The 24,360-nt window shown below is 32.5% G+C and overlaps 1 protein-coding gene across 1 annotated transcript in view; it reads right to left on the minus strand.

Annotated features, from left to right (window-relative positions):
- The window catches only part of LOC130450443 (terminal nucleotidyltransferase 5C), a 183,194-nt gene extending 160,377 nt beyond the window's left edge, over window positions 1-22,817 (minus strand). Inside the window, exon 1 of the mRNA XM_056788818.1 lies at window positions 22,397-22,817. Coding sequence (XP_056644796.1) covers window positions 22,397-22,555 — 159 coding nt within the window. The 5' untranslated portion in view covers window positions 22,556-22,817. The remainder of the gene's footprint in view (window positions 1-22,396) is intronic.
- Window positions 22,818-24,360: the final 1,543 nt, after the last annotated feature.

Here is a 24,360-nt window from a genome sequence, read left to right on the forward strand (position 1 = left end):
TGTAAGTCTTTTTGGTCTAATCCTTGTATGAATTTTTAGTTCAGTCTAGAATCTGTTGAATGTATATTGTATTATCAGGCAATTTGTTATATATTTTAGGCTTTAAGTTTTTGTCCAATGGTCTTATACTTAATGGCTATAATATCTTTTTTCATCCATAATTGGTCTATCGCCTGTTCCTTCTTTGATATTGGAGATTTATCTTTTGCTATTTTCACTAGTCTATCGTCTGTCTTTCGACTTGTTGCTTCTATTGTTTCTTATGTTGTGATACCCATTCATTAATGTTATCTACGTCATATGATAGTCTGATGTTTACGGCTTTCTCGGTTTAGTAGTGCTTTTCCCGAGATCCGCTTGAGAAATTTTATTTCTGTGGTCTCTAAAATTGTGAAGATATCCCTTATGCCACAATATTTTCTTTCCTCTTGTAGTGTGACAATAGCTTCAGTTATTTTTATTGTGATATTAAGATATCAATTTGTAATCAGTAGACCTCTATGTTTTTGAGTCTTTTTTTTCGAATTATGGAGAAAAGTTATTAACGTTCTTCTCAAATTTTTATCATTTTATCGTATCTCTTCTATAAAAATCACTAAATCTGAAATAAAAAACACTCATCGATTTCATGCAACAAGAGATGACAGATATTGTGAAACGTTAACCAAACTACGGCGAACAATCCAGAATCTCTGGGGAGGGCTTTTGAAAAAATTAGATTAACTGTTATGCCCCAGCCAACGTTCAGCCTGGACTTATTCTCATCTCCTTCTTAAACTCAAGGTGACAAACGCTTCAAGAGCTACGATGAAGTCCAAGCCGAGGTTACGATTTGATTTAGTAATACAAAATTAGTGCACTGTCTTCAGAAGTGTCGAAAAAAATGAAGACTATGTTGAAAAATAGACAGTAGTGTGAGCTTTTCAGCTATGTATAAATTGATAACAATAAACAATGTTTTCTATTCGTAAAAAACTTTTGGTACAACCCTATTTGAACATTAATGCCAGAAGATTCCCTATCCAGTGAAGCCGTTCTCAATAATATTATATTTCTTTATTTTATAATGATTTTAACTTGTGTAAAAAAATATGTTTACAACTAATAAATTATTTCTTATTATTATCGCATTATCCGTCAAAAACTGAAAACATTAGTAAATGGAAAAAATTAATATTATATGCACTTGGCAATGTTAACATAGGGCAGATATCTTGATATGATATGATTCATCTACAATAATTTTAGAAATCTATCAATGATAAAAATGATCGAGGCATTCTGTGCAAAATTTCTAATTCCATGAATATAAATATAATTATGGATAGCTTGAAAGACAAAACATACTCAATAAGGTCAACTTGCATCTTAATTTCAGCAACACAAATTTAGTTTTGCCACTTATCAATCGTGGCGCTAGTGTAATAAAAATATGTCATTACTGTTAATGTCAATTGTCAAGATAAATAACCATTTGTTTCAATTTCTTAAACACTTTCCTAATGTGTTCTAAATGGAAAGAATTTTTTGAAATTCAATCAAATTATCGTTTGTGTGAAAATCATTTATGGAAAGTGATTTTACAAACTTCAAAAGAAAGCGTTTGAAGTATCAAGCTATATAGTAAACCAAGAACATTCATATGCTGTATAAGTTGATGTTCATGCCTTAACATCTGGCAATTTACCTATAGAAGAGTTGAAGTTTTCAAATGAATATTTAGAATCCATTGTTGCAGAAGAAATTAGTAGTTTTGACTGTAGTTCATCGGAATACAACCAAATATCAAAATTGAAAAACTGTTTGAAGAAAAACAAAGAGCAGTTAAAGATATCGAAGAAGATGTATAAAATTGTTTTAATAATGTAATGAAAGATATCATTAATTCACAATTCAAAAATGAGAAAAGAAATGCAAAAAAATTGAATGTAGAAAAATTTAACAAAAATTCATATAATATCAAGAATGTGAACTAAATAATTGAAATAATTTTCAAATTTCCACATTACTTTTTTTGATATTAATGAGCAAGTTATTACATTTATAAATGCTCAAGAATTTTCGTTATTTTTTCGTATTATCAGCTTAGACATATTTTAGTCAATTCGTGGTAGTAATAATGACGTAATTCTAACGTCAGACTTAATCAAAATGTATGTTTATGTTCGAAACTCATTAATTAGGTGAATGTTTGAAATCGAAATAGAACAGAAACAATTTAGTATATTGAAACTATTCGTTCATAATAGCTACGAATTTCATATAAATTAAATTCATCCTGTCGAAAATATCCGACGACAAAATTACCATTGCTAATAATAGTTTCAATTATTATCAGCCAACTGGTTATATCTCCTCTTTTTTTGAAAGACCTTGAAGCTATTATCAACAGTGATTTTTTATTACCTTGAACATGACCGTTATTCCGTTGTCATTGGTAGCCACAATATAGTAATTTAATTACATAATTCATATAGATATTTAAAAATTTCAGTGTAAATAAATACTGCAACTACAGTTGTTACAGACATGCCACAATAGAAGAAACGGTAGTGCAATTGGATGCATCTTGTTAGAAAATAAGTCCATCATTTAAATTTCGAGCATTAGAAACCCGATTTGAATTTTTTGTGGAGGATATTAGATAATTCCACAACCTGGTCTGGTAAAGATCAGGATAACCTGACAAGGACCTGATGAGAATGTAACGCAGATCACTAATGAGGTCCTAATGAGGTTTATCTTATATGGTCATGATCAGGATTACATTATATGGTCCTGATTAGAAATGCATCATAAGATCCTAATCAGGATTGCCTTGGAACTGGTTTAATCACGATTACCTAGCATATCCCTGATTAGATTTTCATTCTGTTTGAGAATAATCTATCAATTATAGAAACATATAAAACTAATAAAACCAATTAACATCATTTTGAGAAACTTTTTAGATAAACCAAAAAAAAAGAATCACAAATCCTGCCTTTTCTTCCAAAATTCAAAATTACAATAAATACTTTTTGCACTTGTTACATAAATAATTATTAACAACCCACTCATCGCTATAAGATGTTTACATTTGTTTCGTACAAAAAACTTGTGAACACATTAAATACATTCCTAACAAAAAACTTTCATTCACAAATAGGAAAATTTGACATCTGACAGTACTAATGTCATACAACTGGATATGAGCCAATGAAAGAGAACGTTCGTTAGATCCGAACGCTTCTAATATGAACATTGATGAAATAGAAGACATGATTTATCAAAATTTCTAAATTTCGTGTAAAAATATTATCCCGTCAGGTAAATTTGAGAGATTCTTCGTATGGACATGAACAGGAAAACCTGATGAAAAATTATTTATTTTATATAGGGTTATCCTGATGTGATCCTATTGCGGATCTCGTCAGGATAACCTGATAAGATATAGTCTTTATTTTAGTAAAGTGATCCTTACAGATTCCTTGCATGGACATAACCAGCAAAGCCTAAAAAAATTAATTTATTTTCAATAGAGTCAACCTAGCTTAGTGTTATCTTAGTGTGGACCTCGCCAGGATAACCTGATATGATATATTTTTCTTTTTAATAAGGTGTTCTATATTTTAACCTAATAAGGTCATTATGATGTATTCAGTAAATGAAGAAAAAATTCTAATAGGGAAGATAACTACTCTATCTGTATTCAGGCACTCGTTATCTCTTCTTATTCTATTTCAAGAATCCTAGATTCTCCTTTGATGCAGTGTAACCATCTTGGATTCGGCTTTTTCCAGCTATTTCGACACCGGAAATTCTTTCATAGATTGACTCTTCATCCATCCATCCGATGTAACTCACCCACCACAATCTTACGAGTCTTATAGTCGTGACCATGACCTTGTAAACAGTGAAAAGTTTTTTATTAGGACGTATTATTTTACTGGACCGAATATTTTCTTCATGATTCTTCCTTCAGAACGGTAGTATGATCTTTGCGTCACATTTTAGTTAATATAGTCGCTCTCGTATAATATTTTGTTATAGCGAGAAATTGAACAAAAATATTTGTATCTAGAAAAACTAAACAAGGAGATTTATTTATAGCAAAACTAGTAAAGGAAGATCTTGAAGTCTTGTCTTAAGCGAAATTAATATAAATATTCCATTTTTTCGTTGTATAGATGATTACATTACTGATGTACCAAAAAATGAAATTGAAAACATAAATCAAAAATTCAATTCTTATCATAAAAAACTTCAATTCACAATCGATGTGATGTCACATTATATGAAATCAACAATAATAGAAGAACTTAATGGTATACAAAACCATTTTGGTTCTCAATATTCAAACTTTTTTATCATACTATGTCACAAAAGAGATCAGTACCTAATTATTAGTTTGAAGTTTGACTGATAGAACTGTCCAACTATCTAGATACTTAGCGATTCTAAAAGCAAAAACTGCATTGAAAAAATAACTGGTAACATATTCCAGAAAAGGATAAACAGATACATGAAACACTTTTCCTTGTTCCATATGTACAAGGACTTTCCCAACAGCTATCAAATCATATCAATAATCCAAATATTTTATGTATATTTCACATCCAAAAACAAAAGTAGTAATATTATGTAGTAGGTATCTTGTAATGATTGTGACGCAGTTTACATAGGACAGACATATCAGTCTTCAGAAAAACGAATAAATAGCATACAATAAAAAAGTTTTCTATCAAAACCGACCTGAAATCAAGACTATCGATTACGAAAAACATATTAAAAGTTCTAGGAAGTAAAGTTAAAAAACTAGAAGAAAATTTATTCCCCTTGTTTAAACTAATATTCTATTTTGATTTTAGTATGTAGTATGTTGTGGGTGATCTATTAATTAATCTTAATGCAAAATGTCAATGTCAAATCATATTTTCGTAAAGATCGAAATAGGTGGAAACGTTAAATTATCACGAAAATTGGATAGAAAGGTCTAAGGAGTAACAGGTTAAAGAAAATGAAACAAGTAGAAAAGTTCTGGCACTCTCGGTCCCTTTTTTATTGTTACCGATCAATAAATATTAACAAAAATCTTAATTTATGAAAAGAAATTTCCATGAAACGAGAAAAAGGATAAACAGATACATGAAACTATTTTCCTTGTTCCATATGTACAAGGACTTTCCCAACAGCTATCAAATCTTATCTATAAATACATTAGTATAAATCGTAGAGGACATAATATGTTATCCAAAAACATAAGTAGTAATATTATGTAGCAGATTACATTGTTTTTGACGTAGTTTACATAGGACAGACATATCAATATTTAGAAAATCGATTAAAGAACATACAATAAAAAATTTTTCTGTCAAAAGGGACCTAAAATCAAGAGTATCCATTAAGAAAAACATCTAAAGGTTTAAGAACTAAAGTTAAGAAACTAAAGAAAAAATTTATTCCTCTTGTTAAAAGAAGTATTCTATTTTTATTTTATTTCAGTATTCTTTTGTAGGTGATCTATTGATTATTCTAACTATGCAAATTGTTAATGTCAAATATAAAGACCGAAATAGGTCGAAACGTTAAAATTTACCTGTTATTATGAACTGATTTTTTATCAAAAGAGAGCTAAAAGCAAGATGAATTATCACGAAAATTGGATAGAAAGGTCAAAGGAGTAGAAAGTTGCAAAAAATAAATCGAGTAAAAAAGTTGTCGTATTCCCGGGGAAGTTTTTATCGTAAGCAATCAGTAAATATTAACAAAATGTTGACATATAGCAAGATTAAATGATATTTTATATGGAAAAAATCACATTTTTATTAATTCAATAATTTTTTCCTAATATTGCCAAAAATTTCTATCGTTCCGGCTCATCTACAGCTATACAGGAATTAAATGCCAAAAAAACCAAACTGGCTACTTGCTTTTGTGAGAAGATATCGCTGTTACAGACAGACAGACGGACGGATAAAACGCTACTAGCTACAAAAATGTGCTAAAAATAAAGAGGTCTATGCATTCAAGAGATACGAATGACTATGTAAATATATTGTTAAAATAATATACCTACATTAAAAACAAAATTGATTAGCCTAAATTTCACAATTGGGGTTATCGTTTATAATTAAATGTAATAACATATTTTTTAATAAGCAACTTAATGATTCAAATGAATGAATTTGCATATCATTATTCAGATTACGTTGAAAACTAATTATTACATATCCGAATTAAAATTATATAAGGAGATTTATTAAGAGTGTCTAATTTAAAAACTATACGAGTATCTACTGGACACAATATGCCACATAATATACATCAATCACTAAGTTGTGTGACACAATTTTGCCAAAAATCGATTTTATTCATAGATGTAATCTCCTTCGAGAGCAATACAATCATTTCTACGTTTCACTAACTTCTCGATACCGTGCTTGTAGAAGGATTTGTTATTTGCCTCAAAATAGACTTTGGTTTCAGCAATTGCTTCTTCATTGGAGCTGAATTTCTTACTGGTAAACATTTTTTTGATATCAGCGAATAGCCAATAGTCACTGATGGCCAGATCTGGACTATACGGTGGATTAGGAAGTAATTCGTTCAATTTAACCATCGTTGCCATCGACTTTTGAATCGGTGCACTGTCTTGGTGAAACAATGATTTTTTCTTCGACATATGTGGCATATTTTCATTGATTTTTGCATTCAAGCGATCGAACAACTCTATATAGTATTCTCTATCGATTGTCTCGCCTTTTTGGAGATAAGCGATGAACCAAAATACTGAAGCCATAACCTTCCCAGCTGACTGTTGTACTTTTGGACGCGTCGGACGTGTATCACCGACTGCTCTCCACTCAGATGAGGATCGTTTTGATCCCGGAGTGAGGTGATGGATCCATGTTTCATTCATTGTCACATATCGACGCAAAAAATCCGATTTATTACGTGTAAACATTGACAAACAACGCTCTGAATAATCAACACGTTGTTTTTGATCGACTGTGAGTAAACCCTGCACTCACTTTGAAAGTTCAGGCTAAATTGTAAACACACTGTCTGCTGATATCTTCACTGCCTCAGCTATCTCACGCAATTTCAATTTACGATTAGATATAACCAATTTGTGGACTTTTATTATGTTTTTTGGAGTAACCACCTCATTGGATGACCAGAACGTTCACCATAATAGATGTCTTTACGTTCACGTTTAAATTCAGCAAACCAATAACAAACTGGTCTTTTCGATGGAGCAGCACTTTTGAAGCCATTGCTGATCTTGCACAGTATTGTTTTCATCAAGAAACAATAATAAATTAGCATAAGAAATTGTTTTAAAAATATCAAAAGTAGCTTAAATGGTAGTCATGTTATTCTGACTAATCGAAATGTCATGAAATTTCATACATGGTGTTTTGAAAGTTGGTACTTCATAAACGTCATATGGATTTGACAAAGGTAACGCCATCTATGTGTCAGTCACACGACTTATTGAGTGATGGGGGATAATCCCCTATGATGTTCTCTACAAAACCCATGAACAAAAATATTTTGTGATCGAAACCTGATGTAGCATTTTGAGAAATATAATAAAATCTCTACCAAAGCTAACACAATAGTACGTAACGTAGATACACAGAAGAAATGTATGCTAGTACACATAAAAACGGTTGATAAAGACAATAATTACAATGGGTATAAAATATCAAGAAACGTCTAACGATCAACGTCTTTCTTCATTTTATAACTATTCAGAGTTGCTCATTATTTTTGTTTGGTACAATTTATTATCCGACATAAAATATAAATAATTTACAATCAACACACATTACCACATACCTAACTTATTTATTATGTATGTAAAGTTCCTCGTGACATCCTGTATAAACTATAGATACTTTTTTCTACATCTACGTTGAAAATTCATGTTCAAAAAATAATTTACACAGTTTTCCGAATCTAGGACGTGAGTTTCAATGAAAATGTAACAGTCACAGGTTTTACTCATGTTCCAATAGTCGATATAATTTGTAGAGGATATTTTTGCATTTGTACCAGTTGTTTTTCTAAAAATAATTCAATGTTAGTGACGTCTGAGAGTAATTAGATGTCGCGTGACATTCAAATCACACCGATCGCGTTAGCAAAAGAGATGAGTTGGCTGACATGGAGTTTCTATTCAGATCCGCACTGGTAGTAATTGAAATTAAGCAAAAAATATTATAAATGAAGTAACTCCAAATTAAATTAAAGATTAAGGTCAATTTCCGTTTATTAATTACAAGTCTTCGAAAAGCTATAAATACAGTGATGTTTGAGCCTAAAGTTATAATAGTTTAAGTAGTTTTGTTTCGAAATTATTAGTGTTTAATCAAATAAAGACAATATGGATAATTTAAATTGAATGGTCTATTTATAGCCTTCGATAAAGTAAAAGTAGAATTTATGAAATAAGTAATAACATTTGACCTAGCTAAGGAGCCGATATTCATGCGATTTTGAGGCGTTTATGTTAATTTTAACTATTCGTATGAACGTGTTTAACAAAAGTTTTCGGAAAAAATTCGTTGCCTTCAATTCAATTCTAAATGACTTTAAATCTAGTTGCCATACAAAAAGTGATTTTATAAGGATTCAATTTTCATATGTCATTTAAATTTTACTTTAGTTATGGCGTACAAGTTAGATATCCGAACAAATATGACTGTATATGCAATTTAGAAGAACGGTTGTTAAAAAATGACATTGTGAATATATTCAGAAAGCAGAGTATTGCACTTACAACAATTTATAAAACAATAAGTGAATTTGAACAAGGAATACCATGTTCAAACCTACCAAAAAGTGGGCGGCCTAAAGCTTTGAGTACTGCTTAGTCGAATAGATTGGTGGAATGTGCAAAAGACAAAATCAACTTGGAAGTTGGCTTACCGATAATAGGTTTCTCACATGACCATCAGTCGCGAATTAAAAAGAAAGAGAGTTAAACATCAGAAAAGGAAGGAATGTCTAAAATATACTGAGCAACAATTGCGCAGAATTCGGATATGATGCACTGCATTAAGGAGACGTCATTTCACGGTGACAAAAAATATTTCACCTAATCAATGATGGATTTCACACGGATGATATAGAAAAACGTCACAATAACGTGAAATATGAATCCAAAAAATAATATGTAGATAAATGTTTGGTCTGGTATGCCGTATCCGAAGCAGGAATTTCACCTCCTTATGTCGGGTATGTGAGGGGTGAGGAGTTGGATGCACATATTTATACAGGGAGATGTCTTCCAAAATTGGTTGATTTTATTGATACACATCATCCCAATGACGTAATAATTTAGGCTGGAGGATTTAGCCTCTTTTTACTAAGCATACCATTTGACACGAAAGAAGATAATCACCCAAATGTTCCTCAGGCTTTCCCTATTGAAGAGTTTTGGGCGATATTGAATAGAAGAATAGAAAATGTATGATCAATCATATCGTCCAGAATAATATGTATTATCCAAAGTGTTGAGTAAAAATTACGCGCAATAAAAAAAAAGTACGTTAAAGTATAATTTAAATTGTGTTTCTTGTTAACTATATCTTGAAAAGTGCTGAATAAATGAATTGTTAACATTAGTTCGTTGTTTCAAAATTGCACAACAAATTTTTTCTGAAAGCTTTTATTACATAAGGCAAAATTCTTCAAGGGGTGGAAACGAGTAATCACTATTTTTCAAGCCGGCAGTAGAGATGGTTTTGTACCACAAGAATTGCTTTCATCCGACAATTCTGTGCTGATTAACAAACTAAGTGACTACGGCATTATTTGGAAAATAGTTCCCGATCAGTTCCTACCAAATATTTATCCAAATTCAGTCATTGTTATTTATCATTCCCGAATGTCAAACAAAATTGTCTAGATTCAAAAAAGATGAGACATTTATAAAAATTAAAAACATAAATATTCCTGAAAATATTCTCACAAATTCAGAAAGTTATATCTTGATAACGAATATCTTATTAATAGCATTATCAAGGTCTTTTATTATTAAGCTGTAAGAACTTAATGGAAAATTATTTTTATGGGTTATTATTGATCAAAAATTGATTGTTTCCATTTTTTTGAATGATTTTTTCATGCTTTGGAATTAGGTTACAATCAATTCAATTTATGATTTTCGACAAGTTTTAGAGTAAATGGCGTTATTTCGTCTAGACGACCAATTTCGCGATAATACAAAAAAACAATGCGATTTTTATATTTTAACGCAGCCTAAAAATTGATTGAATAAGTTTCAGGCTGCCGATCTTTAATACCGCCGAGCCGTTGTCGGGTTCTAATCTTAGGGTGGTTTTCGGTATTCAAGATCCATGCTATCTTTTAGCAATAAATTATCCCGCGTGTCCGTAGCTGTTTCTGTCGGGGAGTTGGCGTTTATAGGTTGCCGCAGCTTAACACTGCCGGGGGGTTGTCGAGATGGAGTCTTGGGTGTGGTTTTCGGGATTAGACACTAGAGCTATCTTTTAGCTATTAATTAGTAATATATTACCCCGGAGAGCACGAGTTTGGACTATATTTGTCTACGTGGTAATGTATCCAAGCTGCCGCACTTAACACCGCCGAGGGGTTGTCGAGATTGAGTCTTGGGTGTAGTTTTCGGGATTAAACACTCGTGCTATCTTTTAGCAATTAATTAGCAATGTATTACCCCGGAGAACGTGAGTCTTTGACTATTTTTGTTGACGTAGTAACGTATCCAGGTTGCCGCAGTTTAACACCGCCGAAGGGTTGTCGAGATTGAGTCTTGGGTGTAGTTTTCGGGATTAGACACTCGTGCTATCTTTTAGCAGTTAATTAGCAATGTATTACCCCGGAGAGCGCGAGTCTTTGATTATTTTTGTCGACGTAGTAACGTATCCAGGTTGCCGCAGCTTAACACCGCCGAAGGGTTGTCGAGATTGAGTCTTGGGGGTGGGTTTCGAGATCAGATACTCGTGCTATTTATTAGCAATTAATTAGCATATATTACCTCGGAGAGCGTGAGTTTAGACTATATTTGTCTACGTGGTAATGTATCCAGGCTGTCGCAGCTTGAAACTGCCAAGGTTGTCATGTTCGAGACTTATGGTGACTTTCAGGGACTAGTGCTGTCTTTTAGCAATAAATTATCCACTCGAGCTGCCTTCTATAGGTTTCACTGTTGCCCAGATAATGCATATGGCTGCCCTAGCTAATATTAATGTAAAAGGAAACGAGTACTGGTCCAGGTGCTTCTTCCTAAAATGGCTGTCGCAACTTAATATAAATGGGTAACTTAGTGGAAATTATTTGATAACGTGTACCGAATCTACGATATAAAATTAATATCAACCACCCTAAAGGTTTTGTATCACTCAAGAAAACCCAAATCTTACGAAAAACATGATCTATTAGCATACTTTGAGTAAGAAACTATTTCACAAAAACAAGTGAAACTTTATTGGTACGAAATCTGATAAGTGACACCATCAATTCCAATCAAATTTATCATCCCATCAATGCACTCACACACATAAAATATTATCAGATGTTTTTACACATTTATCATTTCACGATCTGATATTATCTCACGTATATTTCAGTTTTAGTTCATAATTGTAATATAGTTTATTTATTATTATTAACTTCCATTACACCATTCGAATAATAAATAGATCTAGTTATGTTTATAATTCTATTAATTAATGACCCACTTTCTATGTGATCGAAAAAAAAAATGACATGAACAAAGTCCGATGAAACTATAATCGTGTTATATCGTAATTAATGAAACATAAATTCCGCTTTAATAAAACCTTTTAAATTCTATAAAATAATTTTTCCGTAACGTAAGCAAGGGGAAATTTAAAAACATACCACTCTCTTCTCTAATGGGACTATCTCCCAAGATTGACCTCAACAAAAATTTTGTAGTAATCAAGTAAAAGCGTATTTATGTGCCAAGGATAGTAAGTAGATGATTATATTAATACATATATTTTGTTTAAATAAAAATTGATTTACCACTTTTTTATTTTTATTATATATTGGCTCTACAGCCATTACGGATGATAGCCGCCCTGTCGGGTTCTGTTGATTCATCTTTTGCGGTAAATCACTTCGCTTCCCTCATTATCCTTTTACATTTCTGTGAGCTTTGGGCCTTTCTATGGTTGACTTCCACTCTGTTACCTTCCGTATCTCTTCTTGGATTATGTCCAAACCAATTAAGCCTTGGTATCTTTATCACTGCTAACTATATCACCATCTTTGACCTCGTTGTTGATCCCGTGGTTCATTAACCTTGTTGAGTATCCTCCGTCGGTTTTGACAGGTTCCAATTTCTTCCTTAGGATCTTTCATTCCATTTTATTACCTTAACATCATTATTGTCCGCGTTTTATTGTTAGAAAGATAAGTACTACTATTTTTAATGTGGGAAAATCAAAAGCAGTCAAAATTTTCGAGAAAATAGTGCGTTCTTTCGAAGTGGAAGGAAAATTTGCATGTACGTGGGAAGTCAATTTTTTGCTTTTGATTTAGGTTTTTCGGGTTTAACATGTATTTTATTTTGAGAGATCAATTTTGATAGAGCCATCATATATCTACATACATCAGTGTTTACGAATGGGTATATATTAAGTAGTATTTATATATACACTTATTTCGCTACGACAATGGAGAAATTAATTTAGAGAAAGACCTTCAGATGATTGACTTGATGAGTTTGGTAAATTTTCTCTTGTTTCATAATCTGAATTAGGTTTCCAAAAAAACAAAGTTGATATTCATGAATAAAATCAAATATTTCTTTAGATGACATCAACATTTTTCAATAGATTTGAATTTTTTTAAGATGCAAAAATGTTAACATGAAGAAACCACACAACATGTCTCGAAATAGTTCCTACACGTTTCGCTAATTTATCGGTCTCTGTACAGAGTGATTATCGTAAAAATGATATATAACTTTAAGGACGTAGATGTATTGGCGCCAATCTTTCTATAATCGCGCATGCCGTATTTCTAAGAGCAGCGTAGCTCCATTGAGATCTGGGCGTTTGAGATCTGCTCGCTTCGCTGTTTCGAGTGAAAGTGAACTTCTCTTCGATACAAAACGTCTCGCCTGGGTTCGTGTAAGTAAGGAATAGAAGGTAGTCCTATGGAACATGTAGAAACTAGAAGGATTTAGGTGTGTTGGTTTTTGTAAAACGTGTACCAGATATATCGGGGCAGATTAATTTAATTGCAAGCTATTAAGACTTTAAGAAGGTGATAAAAGAAAGGTAACTTGGAATTCCTAAAGATAACTTGGAATTTCCGGTATCGAATGATTATAGTTTTATTGAGAAAGGAAAAAATATCGTGAATGAATGTTTTCGAAAGGCTGGATATGAGATTTGAAAAAAAAACCTAAAGCGCTTCCCCTCTTCCAACAAAACTGCGAACTAAACGCCATAGCAAACAACATCCCATCCCATCCCATCCAATAGTCGGTTTAAATCCGTCGCTTCAAAGGAAATAATGCAGGATCTCATTCGCTACATTTTTACCTATTTATATTAAGGATAATTAGTATTTGGACACAAACACAGACACTTTTTCTTCTGGTAGAATAGGGCTGCCTCAAGATCACAAATTTTCACTTGAAGGTCACTCAAAATCGATGGGAACAGTGCAAGTTTTGGTTTCAGGAAGAAAAATCCTGGAACCTCTTTCATATTTATGTACGAATAACATTTTTGTTCAACTTCCTATAGGCTATAAAAGACAAGTTCATATAAAACAATAATTTCATTGCCAAAAGATTCGCACACTTCAATTTTTAATATAATCTTCGAAGAGATTGAGACATTTGTCAGACAAACTTTTCAATACCCAAAGACTACAAAACAGACCTTGAAACTTCTGGAAATTCCGCAGACAAAGTTTTCTTCAACCATTCTGTCAATTCGTTGAACCAGGTCATCTGAAACGACAGATTTGCGTCCTTGGCCCCCTTCATTGGCACATTAATTATTATGGCCATCGTTAAACACCATTCGCGCACATTACCTTCACTCATGAAGTTTTTCATATACATACGACTCATTTTCCGATGGATCCTGCAGCACTATTGCCTTAAGGTTGTAGAAAAAATCACACTTCGCAATTACAACTTGGCGGGAGCATCAATAATGGATCACATGTTTACGTGGATTTAGCACCACGCCGACTGACGCCTGAATGTCAAAATTGACGGCGTGTGTAGTGCGAGAGCTTCGCAGTCGCCTACAGCGCATGTCCGCTCTCTTCTGCCTGCGTAGCGTCTGCACGGAGCGATCGGCCCTCGTTTTATTATTTCATAAAACAAACAGAAACACTTTTTGAGGGATAAGATAGCAATATGAGATGTACTACGATGATGCTGAATTATTTTCGATTTTTTTTGTTTAAATATTGGGTAAAAATATTTTTCAACATCAGAAATTAGCAGTTAGGCTACTGGTTGGACCACACTGTAATAGAAAATTTTTGTTTTAAAAGCGATTTTTTTTATTTTATTGTTCTTAACTTGACATACATTTTTGAAATAACCTACCTTTTCACATTATTATCATCACATTGTGTACACTTGTAGATTCTAAATTGTTGACACATTTTAAATATTATCAAATACTTTGTAACGTAACATTAAAACAAAACATTGTGGATTCAAGTCAGTTTATAAATTACATTTAGTGCATACCGATACCATCACGACACAAATACTCGCGTTTAGAGGACTATATATTTCGTTTCCATTGAGGATACACTGACTTTGATCTCTTATTTATTGACGATGTATATTTTATAAAACTACCGGGAATATGTCCATTTATTTCTTTCATCCCTTCGGAAACTTATTTGGGGTAATATGGCGGTAATAAAATAGTTCAATAAGATTCGTGAGCTTTCAATGAAAATTCATCAATGAGATGACGCGTCAGCTTTATGGACCATTTCAACGTTTCTTCATACAAAATTATTCCATTTACATACTTCAGATGATTGACTTGACAATGAGTTTGGTAAATTTTCTTTTTCTTCATAATCTGAATTATGTTTGCAAAATAACAAATTTTTCAGCTGATAATTTAAATTATGATGATATGCAAATTTAAAAACGTGGATGACAATATATAAAAGAATATATCCAAAACGTAAAATTAAACTGAATCGCGCGTGCCGTATTTCTAAGAGCAGCGTAGCTCCACTGAGATCTGGGCATTTGAGATCTGCCCGCTTCGCTGTCTCGAGTGAAAGTGAACTTCTCTTCGATACAAAACGTCTCGCCTGGGTTCGTGTAAGTAAGGAATAGAAGGTAGTCCTATGGAACATGTAGAAACTAGAAGGATTTAGGTGTGTTGGTTTTTGTAAAACGTGTACTAGATATATCGGGGCAGATTAATTCAATTGCAAGCTATTAAGACATTAAGAAGGTGATAAAAGAAAGATAACTTGGAATTCCCAAAGATAACTTGGAATTTCCGGTATCGAATGATTATTGAGAAAGGAAAAAATGTCGTGAATGACATACGTACACAGTCTATACACTCCGTTCTACGATACTACGAACCTTTTCGGTCCTTCATAATAATAATAAGAAGCATATTTCTCCTCAATTTTTTGAGATTAGAAAACAATTCGAAGTGGAATCCGCAAATTTTTACAATGGTGATCACTGAAGTTTGAGAAGCTGCGTTGTCCTACAATGACGCGTGACTATTCTGAAGATAGTCGATGAACACAACCTCATGACTATCCCAAAAAACGGTCGCCATCAATTTACCGGCTAAAGAGACCGTCTATATCTTTTTCGGATCAGGTTAACCCTTTGTGTTTTCGGTTCAGGAGTGTAATAGTGGATCCTCGATCCATCAACAGCTATGAATCTGTGTTAGAGGGCTTGGAAAATTTTTATTTGAATGCACAAAATGAGCAAAGGCAGCACACAAGGCGGAGATAGCTTACGTATGTAAAATTCAGTCAATATATGGCAGAGACGCAGAGACATTCTTTTTATGGTGAATTTAATATATGATATATATCAAGCATCAAACGAATGTATTTTTGAAAGAAAAATTCATTTAAAATTAGCTGTGCCAATCAAACTGGAATAATATGAACACAAAATGCACCTATTTCATGTAAGCATCGTAAGATTAAAAAAGATTTGATGTGTTTAAGTACAAGGTGTTCACCGGGAAGGTGTACTACCTTGTTTTGCCGCCATTTTGCTGAACATTAGTGTTAACAGTTCATATTTGGCAGTCGTGAAGTAGAGACGTGGCAAATTTATTATGGAAAAATATTCGGTACGCCAAAGTGTTTTAATCGTTAAAACATTTTATCAAAATCAATCATCGATCACTATGACGATGAAAAATTTACGAGAAACAACGTGCCAAAAAGACGCACTATTTATCGTGTAGTGAATGATTTTGAAGAAAGAGGCACTGTAGCTGATAGGCCCAAGCATGAACCACAACGTACTGCAAGATCGACTGAAAACATTACTGCTGCTCAAGAAAGTGTTCAAAACAATCCATCAACCTAAATTCGACGCCGTGCTCAGGAGCTTGTTCTTCAAAGAACAAATTTGACTACAATTTTGCACAAGGATTTGCATTTGTTTCCATTTAAGATTCAGTTGACACAAGAGCTTCTTCCGGAAGACCATTTACGTCGCCGTGTATATGCCAATAGGGTGTTACAACTCGCCCACTACCCCGATTTTCATGAAAAAACCCTATTGAGTAACGAGGCACATTTTCATTTGAATGGATATGTGAATAAACAGAATAGTCGGTTCTGGACAATGGAAAACCCTCAAATTATTCATCAGTCACCTTTGCAATTTGGTCAGGAGGATTCATTGGACGTAACTTCTATGAAACTTAAAACGGCGTAACGTTAACTGTCAATGGGGAGCGATATCGAGATATGATTGAAAACTGTATACTTTGGGTTCTACATCAAGTTATTTCAAGAAATGGTGATGTTGAATGTCCTCCACGATCGCGTGATTTGACTGCTCCAGACTTCTTTATGTGGGGGTAACTGAAAAGCAAACAAACCAGAAACGCTTGAGCAACTCAAACAAAATATTCGTGACGAAATTGTAATGAAGTGAAGAATGTAATGAAAAATGTTCTCAAAAGGGCTCGTATTTGTGAAGCTAATAGAGACGAACATTTATCTGATATTGTATTCCATACATAATTGCAGATATTAAAAACTTGCAAAAAAACAAAGTAGTATACCTTCCAGGCGGACACCTTATAATTTAAAATTCAAATCAAAATTGAATGTGTGCGAGATTATAGATTCACTCAAACACAAATGAATGGTGGGGAACGAGGAACGCACATACGAACTTTTGAATAATTTTTACCATTAAGACAAAACGAAAAACCATCAGCAACATCTACGATTTTCCAAAATGAGCAAATATTCAATATTATATAAAATATTGAACAAAAATTGATAGAAAAAATTGTTTTTTCTAAGAATGATTTTTGATATTAGGTTCAAAATAATTAAAACATTACGTATTTTGAATTTTCCACAAAAAAAGCCTTTTAATTTAAGGTGGTTAGGTTAGGTTAGATTAGATTAAGAGACTATGACATTTATAAGAAAGTAATAACTATTTGTTACTCTGTTGTTAACTCTTTTATATTTTTTTTCTTTTATTAACGGTAATCAAGATTTCAAGCTAAATATAGAGATTGCATATACCGTCTTTATACCTGCAAATGTGCGCACCCTCCTATTAATCTGTGCGCTGGAACCACCGTGTGTTCGATGCACGCATTCAAACAAATAACGAAGAAAAGTAGAAAGGAGAATATAACAAAAAATCGGAGTGTCTTTATGTCCACGACATATGGTTCACTACGACGTACAGTTCGCGGTTTTGTTACAAATAAGGACGCATCTTAATAAAAAGAATTATTTTGTTTAATCTGCAGTTTATTATATTTTCGTTTCGAAATATTTTGATATTTATATCTGATTAAAATAATCTAGAGAGATCAAGTTGAGAAATTAAATACTAACTCAATATAAATTGCCAATCAGTTGAAGAAGAATAGACAAGAAGAAGTGGACTAGAAGCGTCAGACAACATTAGGTAACATTATAAAACGATGCAGATTTATTATGTATACGGGGTATCTCAAAACTGATGCCCTGCCTTTCAAGAGAGAAATATACGAACCCTCTGAACATATTTTCGACTCAAAGTATCACAACTCATCTATTCGAGCTATAATAATTGCATTCAGCGGATGAAACCGTTGAATAACTGTTTTTGAGCACTAGAAAAATCGTTCGTTGGCAGAGGTGACAGAGATAGACTAGATATTGGTTTAATCAATGTGTTTTCTGTGATCAAACGTTAATTTTCAGCCTTTCTTAGAAATTACTCAATTCATTTTTGAGGAAGAGTAAAATAAATTTGATCTCCATAAATTATTTCGCATAATTTCGTTTCAAATGATATCCGTTTTCGTTTCAAATTATGTCCGTTTTTATATACAATTTAAGAGTGGGTAAGTCATGCATACATCTTGTAATTTTTCAAAAAGCAATTAGAAGAATTACTACCAGATTCACCATTCGTTAAATTCAATAAAAATATTTCGGTTGAATAAAGTAAATAGAACAAAAAGCAGAAAAACATCCTTTATGTAAAAAATAACTGACAGAAATAAAAAACAGCTTGACAGCGAACGTTCAACACATTCCCGATCACTATATCGACGTTAGATGCGACCAATATCTTACGACCCTTCAACAGAGTAGATCTAATGTTATAGCACGAATTCCCTGCTTTCAATCCAAAAGTAATAAAGTTTTTAATTTAGTAGAATTCTCATATGTCTTCCATAATATGTAGGGGTTCCATCATGTTTAACTTACTATTCCATCTAATCTATATTTTGATTAAGACCAAAACAGTTGAAACTTTAACTTAGTCGGTCTTACCAGCTATATTTTACGTCTTCCGAAAAGTATATATAAATCAGTAGAGAACTAAAATCAAGATTTATCAACAAAAATATATAAGAAGGAAGAAATAAGAAGTTAATATCAATCTATGCCAGTCGTTTATTTTTAGATGAAAATGGGAAAATATATTAAAGTATGCTCCCCAAAAAATTTGAAAAAAATGAAAAAACAGATTTAAAAAAAAGACGGAGAAACAAATAATATAAATACGAAAAAAATAATTCAGGTTATCTAACTAAACACGTCTAAAGCATTCGACTGGGATTTTGGCTCTACCCAGTGCCATAGGAAAATGTGATAAATAATATGGCGAATAAATTTATGTAGTGCAATTCCATTCCAACTAGTACTGGAACAATTCTTAAACGGTTGCCTAGATAAATGAGCCAAATTCTTCTTTTTCTCCATTATGACAATATTTACAATTCGCCGTGTCACAAGTAGCTTTTGATTCGAGTGTTTTTGAGAGCTAAAACTCTTCATCAGTACACATCTGCATTATTTGCAAGCTTCACTACCCTGCTCTTCCATAAAATGCAAAAGGAGCAGAAATGGAAACGTTTTTTCTCAATTCTTTACTACTAGGAGTGTACAGATACGCGTTGACGAAAAGCCAAAACAAACGCATCCTATCTACGGCATTCCAAAAAATCACAAGAATAAGTTACTGTTTTCGTTTTCTAAATAAAATAGTATAATTTCAGTTTTTTTACATAACCATACAATTGTATGGTTAAATTTGATATGTTAATATTGCATTTTAAGGTTGTGATAAAGATTGATGTTTATTTCATCGTCGTGAGTTACCATTTTGTCTTCAACCATTTCGTTAGGTCTTTGCCCGACCGAGTATGTCGTTTAAGTACTTTTGTCTGTATTGATCTCGCCCCTTATCTTTCGTTGTGCAATGATAATTGTTTATTATATGGGCTTGGTCTTCGGTTTTTTTGCAATTACCGAATTTGCTCAGTGTCTCTTCGTTTTTAGATCGTCTGCAATTTCCTTATCATCAATTTGAATTTTTAAGTAAAAAATGCACAAATGATGTTTTATTATCTATCCTAAATGATGCTCGTTCCAACCTAAACAATCTTTACTCCACTGCAACAATTTTCTATGATTTTTCTAAGGCCTTTGATTGTGTAAATCATGATATTTTAATTAACAAATGTAGTACAACGGTTTCAGGGGATCACCTCCGTATGGATTAAGTAATACTTTACCAAGTAAAGTTAGATTGTAAAGGTTTATACAAAGATGTCTTCTTGCAAGCCAATAGAATGTGGATTACCTCATGTCTCAGTACTAAGCCCTATTTTGTTCCTTATATTTATCAACGACAGTGTTTATCTAGACATCAGAGGTAAAATATGTTTCTTTGCAGATGATACTAGTTTCTCTTGGAGTAACACTGATGTCACATATGTTCATAGGAACAAATCTAGTCATCTAACCACCCTTAAATCATGGTGCGATTCTAATCATCTTTGTCTCAACGTTTCTAGAACTAAATTTTATCATATAAAAATAGCCCTTTATACTAGATAACATTATTGACGACGAAGAATCTGTCTTGTTCTAGGTTTTGTTGTTAACAATTCTTTCGAATGGGAGTTACATATCGGCGCTCTATCTAAAAAATTAAGTTCTGCCTATTTTTCGATAAGATCCGTTTCCAAGGAGCTAAGCTTATCTTTCCACGTTCAGAATTAGTTAAAGGATCAATACTGTAAAATGCGGAGAAAATGCTTAATCATTTGCCAATTGAAATCAAATCTATCACATCTTTTCCCGCATTTCGCAAAAATTTGAGGTCCTATTTACTAGAAATTGCCTGCTACGCTCTAAACGACTTGTATTCTAATACTAATATTCAATTCTGAACATTCGACAGACTGGTTTAATATTAATATTGATTTTTTAAACAAAGTTTTACATATTATAATATTCTTGTAATGTATGTATATTACATATAAAAATGTTGACAATTTAAAAGATAATATCGTTATTTATTGAATTTTTCGTGTGCATTCATTTAGTTATTTGAGTGTTTTGTTCTGTAGTGATTTACAAGTTCTTCTCTAAAAATTGTAAATAATTTTTTGACAATAAGGCATTCTATCTCTCCTTACTGTCCTCACTAAAGACCGGAAAGGGAAGATCTATTTAATGAGTAAATTTCGGAACGGAAAAATAATTCGGACTAAGCTGAATAGGAATGAGGCCCAGATCTATTAGTTACGCTTTACCAGTTAAGATTTCTAAACACACCGCATTTATATTTCAGTCACCAACATAAGAGACCCACCGAGAAACACTACCGTCCATCTTATCGTAGAGACCCATTTCGAGCTTATAAATAAAATGAAGAACAGATGAAAAATGACTTCCAAAAATTCTTCCAAGAATACATGTATTGCTAGCCAAACGCAATAATTCAAAAGATATAAATTCAAATTTGATTTCATCTTTCTACTTCATTCCTAAATAATTTACATTAAATACATCTTTACCCTTGATATTATTTATTCAATCTTCATGATGAATTCAATGTTGTTTTACATTTTTAATTCCATTAGTTAAAACACAAAAAGCTAATGGAGAACTAAAAAACTAGAAGAATGTTTATACATGTATATATCTATTAATTAAAAAATAAAATGATTGCTAGGTCGTATCCAGTGAATGGTTAAATGTAAACAAAGTGAAGGTGGATTCTAATCGTTATTACTTAGCTTTAAAAACAAATTATTATAGAAAATTGATGCGTTTTGTTTAAAGGTTTAGTCAAAAACATTTCTTTTACTTTTAATACAAATTCTTTGAAAATATTTCCAGTTCCGATCTTCGTATATTGTGGAAATAAAAAAACTACTATTGAACTTGACAAATTTTTGTTTTTATAGAAAAAAAAATTCAGTAGTACGGAAGCTTGTTGCGTTAGTTACTAAATAATGGAATTAATACGGTTAATAACTTATCAAACATTAGCAAATAAAGATTTTTAACCTCCATTCTTGTACGGTAGGTGTTAAACAGCTACTTCTTTTTTAGAACGAACCAGCAACAGATTCATTCAACCAAAATTTAAAATACCTTAGCACTATTTATAGCGTATTACATTTAACTTTTCAAAATCTAAATTTGAAAAATCTTTAGTCATCTTTTGCGTAGTTGTCATTTCAATTGTTATTTACAAAATATGGAAAAAACCATTGCGTGAATAATTCAATTGTCCTTGGCGAAATTTTTACTCGCCGTACTTTCCCACGCACCCCGGTGTCAAAACAAATCTGTTGCGCACGTCCGTTCCATTTGCAAAATTATCCCCTTGAGTAGAACTAAAGTTTTTACCAACCTGTAGAGCATGTGAATCGGTGTCGTTTTCAATGTCAGATATCTGCACTCCATCAAGATCAGTATACGATGGTCCACTGTAATCAGAAACTACACTAGATCCACAGCTATTTCCAGAATCATCCATGTTCGAGTCGGCATGCTTGAATTCCGTACCCATAATCTCACTAATGTTAATCACTGATAGGAAGAAAGACCAGTAACCACTTGCACTCGGATTTTTGCACCGTATAAAATTTTTATAATTTTTTCGGTGCCTTTTTTTCTAATTATTAATGCGCTTTGATGGATTTAGTGAATTAATAACTTGTTCTACCTCACTTCTCAACTGATCGCGCCGCACTGCTTAAAGTTTGAGGTAGAATTGTGTTTGCTCGACGCGAAAGACCGACACCGTCTCGCAAATTGTAATAGGCGCCTGCGTTTTGTGCGGTGCTTGTGTTTTGTGCTGATTAAACTCAACGAGGTTGCCACTCTTACGTGGAATTCCTCAGTATAAGTAACAATATAGAACGGTTGTTGAAATGCAAGTTTCATAAACATAAATGGATTTTATTAAATACATTTTTTGTATTCTCATAATGTAATATTTTCACGTGGGATAAAAATTACAATATAAAATAAAAAGAAATTAACTTGATACAAAAGTTATTTAAATCGAATGGAATTCAAAGGAAAATTGTATATGTACTATCCTTGAGAAACTTGGAAAAAGTTAATTTTTTTTGTTTTTTAAAATATGTCATGAATTTGGAAAATTCATACATACATATAATTTTTGGAAAAACAGAAAAAAAGTTTTTGTATACCTTTATTTTTTAAATAATTCTTTATTTGTAACTTTTTCAGTACAACAGTACGATTCTCTAATCAGTGCTCACGACTCTGGCCTGAAGAATAGCTGAATTATTCTCTATATTCTTAATACTGTCAAGTATTTTATTAAATCCTTCACTAGCTTATGTGAGCAGACTATTCAAGCAGTTTTCACAGTTAACTACTACACATTTTTTGTTTTATTTATGATTTTGTATCTGTTTAATCTACTCTAATAGTATTCTGGCCAATTTTGGGACATGTAGCTCTCTATATAAGGCTATATAAAGCTTCCGTACTAGTTAATCTATCACTTTGAGAGAATATTATATTTTGACAAAAAGAATTTATTCTAAACACAATGTTTAGTAGTTTTTTTTTAAGAAAGTTCAACTCAGTTCAATATCGCCATAGACGGAGTACTAGACGAAATACGCGTGGGAGAGACTTTATCTCAAAACAGAATGCAGAAATGGGGTTGGAGGTGAATGTTCAAGACACAAAGTACATGTTGGTGACTAAGAGAAGGACAAATAAAGAGAGGGATTTCAACGAGTGAAAGATGTCAAGTATTTGGGTGTGACAATGAGCGAGGCAAATAATAAAAGCATAGAAGTGGAGAAGAGAACCAAAGCGGCAAGTAAAGCGTACTGGAGGTATGTGGGGTTTCTAAGAAGTAAAGGACTGAGCACGAATCCAAAGCTAAAATATACAGAACATGAATTAGACAATGGACCAGTTATTGCATATGGAGCCGAAACCATGTGTCTGATGAAACCATGTGTCTTAAGGAAGATAATGGAACCTATCAAGGCCGATGGAGGGTACCTAGAAAGGTTAATGAACCGCGAAATCAAGAACGAGGTGGAAGAGAGTGATATAGTGACAACGATAAAGATCCAAAGGTTCAAGTAGTTTGGACATATACGAAGAAGAGATACGGAAGATAACAAAGTGGAAGTCAGCCATGGAACGGCCGAGAGGTCGACCCAAAGCACGCTAAAAATAACAATAGTAATGGAGAATATTGCAATATTGCAGCGGTGGGGGCTCAAGAATAAAAAATATAGTATGACATATTAATGACTGTACTATATTTTTTAATTATAAGCAATCGGTTTTCTATATTTCTACTAATGTCAAGTATTT

Source organism: Diorhabda sublineata, chromosome 11, assembly GCF_026230105.1.
Source record: "Diorhabda sublineata isolate icDioSubl1.1 chromosome 11, icDioSubl1.1, whole genome shotgun sequence".
In the NCBI taxonomy this organism is placed as follows: Eukaryota; Metazoa; Arthropoda; class Insecta; order Coleoptera; family Chrysomelidae; genus Diorhabda; species Diorhabda sublineata.